The following is an 8,075-nucleotide window of genomic DNA, read 5'->3' on the forward strand; positions in this document are numbered from 1 at the left end:
GAAGAAAGGAACTCGGCTGCGATTCGTTTGTGCTGAAGATGTGTGATTGTACTTCTAGCTATTCATCGCATAATTGGCCACGGAGGAAGAACTAGTATGTGTAAGGCAACCAAAGAAAAATATGCAAACATTTCACGTGATCAGATAACGCTGTTCTTGCAGTATTGTGAGGAATGTCGGCTAAAGAAAAGTAGTGTGCGGAAGTGTGTGGTTGTCAAGCCAATCGTCTCGAACAGCATGAATTCTCGAGCTCAGGTTAGTAACGAAACAAACAAACATTATTATTCACTAAGTTATTGTAGGCATTTCTTAGCCTTCCAATCTAACCTTAATGTAATAAATTATATGCATGACTACTACTACTACTACTACTACTACTACTACTACTACTACCACTACTACTACTACTACTACTACTACTACTACTACTACTACTACTACTACTACTGCTGACAATAATAATTATGATGATGTATTTGCATTACTTATAATTTTGTCTTGTACTGTGTCTTTGCAGGTTGACTTGATTGATATGCAGAGTCAACCAGATGGGAAGTACCGTTTCATTTTCAATTACAAGGATCACTTGACCAAGATGATATGCATTCGAGCCCTACAGACTAAGACTGCCGAGGAGGTAGCTTTTCACCTGGTTGACATTTTCTGTGATAAAGGAGCCCCTCATATTCTTCAATCTGACAATGGGAGAGAATTTTCAAATAAGGTAATCAAGGAAGTTCTGGCTATGTGGCCAGAATGGAAGCTAGTTCATGGGAAACCAAGATATTCTCAATCACAGGGTTCCGTGGAACGAGCAAACAGAGATGTTGAAGCAATACTCGCTTACTGGATGAAAGCTAACAACACTACACAATGGTCAAATGGACTGCGCTTTGTTCAGTGGCAGAAAAACACGCGCTTCCATTCTGGAATTGGCAGGACACCTTATGAAGCCATGTACGGAGAAAAGGCTCATCTTGGTATTTCTGCTGTCAACATACCAGAAGAAATAATGGAAGCATGGAGACAGAGGAGCAGCTTGCAGAAGCACTTGTTTTTTTTAGTTAATGAAGAAGATCAAAATGTAGAACAGGGGAGAAGTGCTGAAAGTTGTGCCATAAATTGCAACTCGTGTGGTCAAAACATTCCATGTCATCCTTCTGGTCAGTGTTGTTCAACTGTAAATGACAATGTTGATGATCCTGTGCTCAGCTGCCTATGCAATAGAAATCGTAGCATTCAGGCTGAACGAAGGGAATCGAAAATACAACAAGAGAAGCAAGCTAAAAAATTGAAGGATAAATCAGTACAGCGTTTCAAGCCAGCCCTTGCAGGGGACACTGTCATGGTTCCTATTCCACTTGTTGACCGTGGACGAGAGGAGTTTGCGAATGCAAAGGCAATTATAACTGAAACAATGGATGGCGGAACCTACAAACTAGGGACAAAACATGGTTTACTTAAACAGGTGTACAGTCGGAATCAGTTCACTTTATGTGCTGAAAAATTTATGTCACTCGAAGAGGTAATAAAGGATCGCGAAATCAGTCTGCGAGAGGTAGCTATTGCAGACTCGATGGGACATGGCCAGGGGATCAGTAAGTGTAGCTGCACCCAGTCATGTCGGAGCAGACGCTGTAAATGCTTCAAAAACGAAGTATTGTGCAACAGCAGATGTAAATGCAGCAACTCTTGTTCAAACAAGTCAGATAATGCTAATTTTGATAATTGTTGAAATAATTTTCAAGTTCAGTTTTAGTTCTTTCAATATTCTAATATACTTGTAATGTGTAATGTAAGATTTTAATGTTGAATAAATGACCAGCAGCTATTGGGGTAACTTTACAAAATGACCAACGATACTAATAGTCATTTTGCAAAATGACCAAACTTCTGGTCATTTTTCAATATTCTAATATACTTATAATGTGTAATGTAAGTTTTTAATGTTGAATAAAAAAACACACACCTTTATTCATACTTAGACTTTTCCTAATCAATTTTAAATTACTATTTGTTTATTTTTGCATAATGATCAGCAGCTATTGGGGTAACTTTACAAAATGACCAACGATACTAATAGTCATTTTGCAAAATGACCAAACTTCTGGTCATTTTCCAAAATGACCACAATTATTTGGGCATTTTGCATACTGACATATATTTTGGTCATTTTCCAAAATGACCGTAACACACACACACACACACACACACATATATATATATATATATATATATATATATATATATATATATATATATATATATATATATTAGATAAATAGATAGATAGATAGATAGATATATACAGTGGTACCTCGAGATACAAAATTAATCCGTTCCGAGGTGGCCTTCGTATCATGAGCTTTTCGTATCTTGGACCGCATTTTACATGTAAAATGGCTAATCCATTCCAAGCCTTCCAAAAACACTCCAGTAAATTTCATAATGGAGCTAAACTGACCTATAAACAATGAAATACTACAACAATTTGGACCATTCAATACGTAACTTAATACGTACTGCTAGTATACCTGTAAATAAAGTGTATTAGTGTACATGGTATACAAGAAATACTGTACATATGTAGTAAAATGTGGAAGCTTATCTTTCGAGTGAGGCTATCTCCGAAAGTGGCGACAGAGGAGGTGGACAAACGGCAGATATGTACGTGTACGTACACTTAACTTTACGAAACACACACAAAAATGTAAGGAAAACGTGCATAAACTAAACTTTATGAAATACATTAACAAAACTGTAACACTTAACTTTACAAAAAACTAAAATTAAATTTTTTTTTTTTTTTTTTTTTTTTACATAAAATTTCAACTTCTTCACCACTTTCAACTTTCTGTTTTTTAGTATCGCTCGGTTCTTCCTTCTTGCTTCCTCCTGCTAGTAATAAAGGTCTCTTTAAAAAATAACTATCTATGGAAGATTGCTTCTGCCTACTTTTCACAATGTTCCTGAAACGACTCGGGCAAATGTCATTGAACTGCGCAAGCATACGACCTGTGTATGCCTTTTTGGGGTGTCTTTTTTCTACAAATGATTGCACTTTATGAAAAGCAGCTAGAACATCCTTAATTTCTGCCGTTGTCATAGGGTAGTCCTCCTCCTCCTCGCCGCTGCTAGAGAAACTCCTCTTGAACGACGTTATGTTGCATGGCCTCCAACTCCTTCAGGTCATCCGTCGTACGCTCCTCTTGGTGCTCCCCGAGAAGGTCGTTGATGACGTCGACCCCATGGACTTGCCGAGTGCAACGATCTCGTCAAGATCTGGTTGCAAAACAGGATCGTCAACTGTTTCTGAATCTGCAGCACCAGCTTTGCCCACGTCGAATCCCTCGAAGTCTCAGGCAGATACGGCATCAGGCCAGAGTTTCCTCCACGAGGAATTCAAGGTTCGCCTCGAAACCTGCCAAGCTTGGTCGATGAGTCGGATGCATATCACAACATCAAAATGCTCCTTCCAAAATTCACGCAAGGTGAGGTTTGTGGTATCGGTGATGTTGAAACATCTCTTGAAAAGATGTTTCGTATACAGCTTCTTAAAGTTCGCTATCACTAGCTGGTCCATGGACTGGAGGAGAAGGGGTGGTGTTAGGCGGAAGATAAAGAACCTTGATGAAGGAATACTCCGCTAGGATATCTTCCTCAAGGCCAGGAGGGTGAGCAGGGGCATTGTCCAACACCACCAGGCATTTGAGAGGGAGGCGCTTCGCTTCCAAGAATTTCTTCACTGTCGGGCCGAAACACAGATTTACCCACTCCGTGAACACAAGCCTCGTTACCCAGGCTTTCGCATTAGCCCTCCACATCACTGGAAGCTTCTCCTTAAGCACTTTGTGGGCCTTGAAGGCTCGAGGAGTCTCAGAATGATAGACCAGTAGGGGCTTCACTTTGCAATAACCACTGGCGTTCGAACAAAGTGTGGGTGTAAGACTGTCTTTCATAGGCTTATGCCTGGGTAGCTTCTTCTCTTCCTGCGTGATGTACGTCCGACGAGGCATTTTTTTTTCCAAAAAAGGCCAGTCTCATCACAGTTGAAGACTTGCTGAGAACTGTAGCCTTCCTTGGTCATCATCTCGTCGAATCTCTTTTTAAAGGCTTCGGCCACTTTCGTGTCCGAGCTGGCCGCCTCCCCATGCTGCACCACCGAGTGGATGCCAGTCCGTTTACGGAATTTCTCGAACCAGCCATGCGAAGCCTTGAAGTCTGAGGTTGGCGTTGATGTCCCTTCTCCTCCGTCGTCTTCGGCCTGGGCAATCAAATCGCCGAAAATAGCGCTGGCCTTATGGGAGATTGCCGTCTCCATTATCATATCGCAAGCGATTTCTTTGTCTTTTATCCAGACAAGAAGAAGCCTTTCCATCTCGTCGTGCACGTGGGTTCTCTTGCTGGACAAAATGCATCCTTCTGCTTAAGGATGCATTTGATGCTTAAGGATGCATCTGCTTTGATGGCATCCTTCTGCTTAAGGATGGTGCCTATTGTCGGCGGATTTTGGTTGTATTCCTTGGCGATCACACTCAATTGCATACCAGCTTCATACTTCTTGATAATCTCCATCTTCGATTCCAAAGAGAGCACCCTCTTCTTTCCGTGAATTTCTAGTTTCTTGGGACCCATGACTACGTATATACTGTACGTAATTATGTTATGTAGTACGTATATGTATGGAGTAGAGTTCTCACACAACACGATAAAGTATACTACGTACGTACAACGAAATCACTAACAAATTTACGTTAATAAACGAAATCGTTAGAACGAACAAATACAGCGTGCGTAAGATACAGATGATGCCGTGCAGTGGCCGAATAAGCATGCCGCTACGTAGATGCTTGATGGGAGGGATGCTGACCAATAAGAGAGAAGGATCTCATGGCGGTGACTAGCATCATGAACCAATGGGAGAGCGGGAGGATGGTGGTGAGTCTACTCAGTTGGCGGCGCGCGAGTTTCAAAATTGTTATCGGTGGTCCGGGCGAATCTCGGACTTTACAGCAACAACCTTTCGTATCTTGAGCAATTTTCGTATGTAGAGCCATAAAATTTTTCGTATTTGCTTTCATATCTCAAGTTTTTCGTAAGTTGAGCCTTTCGTATCTTGAGGTACCACTGTATATAGATAGATATATATAGATAGATATACATATATAGATATATATATATATTATATATATATATATATATCTATATATTATCTATATATATATATATATATATATAAATATATATATAATTATATATATATATATATATATATATATATATATATATATATATATATTATATATATATATATATATATCTATATATATATATATATATATATATATAGATATATATATATATATATATATATATATATTATATATATATATATATATATATATATATAGATAGATATATATAGATATATAATATATATATATATATATATATATTATATATATATATATATATATATATATGATATAGATAGATATATATATATATATATATTATATATATATAATATATATATATATATACTATATCTATATAGATATTATATATATATATATATATAGATATAGATATAGATATATCATATAATATATATATATATAGATTATATATATATATATATATATATCTATATATATATATATATATATATATATAATATATATATATATATATATATATATATATATATACATATATATATATAGATATATATATATATATATATATATATATCTATATATAGATATATATATATATATATATATATATATATATATCTATATATATACATATATATATATATATATATATATATATATATATATATATATATATATATATATATATATATTATATATATATATATATATATATATATCTATATATATATATATATATATATATATATATATATATATATATATATAATATATATCTAATATATAGATATATATATATATATATATATATATCTATGTATATATATATATATATATATATATAGATATAGATATATATATAATCTATATATCTATATATATCTATATATATATATATATATATATATATATATATAGATAGTATATATCTATATCTATATATATATATATATATATATATATATATATATATATATATATATATATTTAGATATATATATATATATATATATATATATATATATATATATATATATATATATATTATATATACACTTCTATGGCACAATTTTTCACGGATACAACATTCATTGAATAGAATGGCTTTCTCACCGTTAACCAGCTTTGTTGAAAATTGTCTTCATATTTTCTAATTATTTTCTTTACTTCATTGTTCAGGTTACTAAAGGACACATAATGGGGTTCTTCCATTTACTCCAGTATTTTACATGCGACAGCTGTTTCGTCAACCTATACGTATTGACGTTATCAAGCGTACTGATACAAATATGAGCCTACATGCGTTTGTGACGTCATGAGGCCGGAAAGGTTGTACAATTACCAGATACCTAGTTTTAAGTATTTACAAAAGACTATAGAGAAACATAAAATAAGACAAATAAATAAATATGTTAACAACAGAAATTATATAAAAAGTTGAAAGTAAGTTATTATATAACATTATACATAAAATATATATTAATTAATATATGTTAATTCATGAATAGCAGTGTTGCGCTCCTGTCGCGGTGTGTGGTTTTTTTCCACGCGTTGAAGGCTGCCTCATACATGAGGGCAAGCGATCGGTCTGCCTCAGTTGGATGTAAGGTTGGGGCGTTGCATAGCGATGCTGACAGCTTCTGGATATCAATAAACGATTGTAGTTGCCTCTTGTGTATTATTTTGGTGTTGTGAGAAGTTCTTGTAAGGATGGTTTTTTGTATTTTTTTTTATTTTGGTATCACAAAGTGTGAGGAATGGCCTCCTGTTTCTGTGCGGCTGCATGCGACGTTGAGTGTAAGTGGTGGTGTCCGATATAGCATTTTGGGGGGACTGGACATGCTCGTCAGCACAGACAAAACTTGATAACTATATAAGATTTAACCTCTTTCTCCGTCGATGGGGCCGTACTATTTTTCATTACCAATGAGGCCGTGACAGGTTTGTTTGCAGTAAATCCTTGCTGTTATTTTGTTATATGGCGCTAGGAGGGGTGGTCCTCTTGCAGTATACCAAGGCTGGATTTCCTTCATCATTCGTGGTGTTTGTTGTAAGGTATCTGATGGTATATCACTATTTCTTCGTCTTTGTCTTGTGTGTTGTTCCTCGGGTCGGGTTATGGAAAGCCTCTAATCTCTTTTGAGAAATTGCGGGATCATGTCATCTGGAATAGCCGTTATTTGTGAGCAGCTGTGAACTCTGTTGATTTCTCGTCAGTCGCTTTCAAGTGGATCAGTTGTTATGCACGTTAATGTATGCATTTACCACAGGTCGTTTATATGCATCAGGCATTCTCCTCTAGCCATTAAGCATCTCCAGCGTCTGTCTTTTTAGTGTATACGGTGGTATTGTATTTGTTGTTCCTTTTGGGTCACAGTACGTCCGAGGAAAGGGAGCATTCTTCTCTCACTTCTTTTACCGTAAAAAATTTAATGTAGAATTTGCTGGAGGTGTATGTACTAGTCTTCGATGTCATTGTCGCCTGTTGTGATAAAGATATCATAATATATCTCCATAGATTCTGGGTTTGAGTGTTCTTCAAATGTGAACTGCTTATATGTGTGCCATGTATGCGTTTGACGAAAATAACCCCGAGGGGTGAAACCATTGCCACGCCGTCCTTTTGCCGATATATTTCGCACCTATGTGAGAGGAATGGGGCTTCCTTTGTACATGCTTCCAGCATCTAAAAGAGATGCTGAAGCATGTAAACAAAGGAAAAGCCCCATTCCTCTCACATAGGGGCGAAAATATCGGCAAAAGGACGGCCGTGGAAATGGGTTCCCCCCTCGGGGTTCTTTTCGCAAATGCATTATGGCACACACAGAAGAGGTCACATTTGAAGAACACCCAAAAACCCAGAATCTATGGGGGATATATTGATGATATCTTATC

At 35.8% G+C, this 8,075-nt stretch overlaps 1 protein-coding gene across 1 annotated transcript; it reads left to right on the forward strand.

Annotated features, from left to right (window-relative positions):
- Window positions 1–349: 349 nt before the first annotated feature.
- LOC135206783 (uncharacterized) lies at window positions 350–3,235 on the forward strand. The gene is made up of 2 exons (XM_064238278.1): window positions 350–1,598; window positions 3,189–3,235. Exons 1-2 carry the CDS (start codon window positions 350–352, stop codon window positions 3,233–3,235), a joined length of 1,296 nt encoding a protein of 431 aa, XP_064094348.1.
- The last annotated feature ends 4,840 nt before the right edge of the window (window positions 3,236–8,075 follow it).

Source organism: Macrobrachium nipponense, chromosome 31 (genome assembly GCF_015104395.2).
Source record: "Macrobrachium nipponense isolate FS-2020 chromosome 31, ASM1510439v2, whole genome shotgun sequence".
Lineage (NCBI taxonomy): Eukaryota > Metazoa > Arthropoda > Malacostraca > Decapoda > Palaemonidae > Macrobrachium > Macrobrachium nipponense.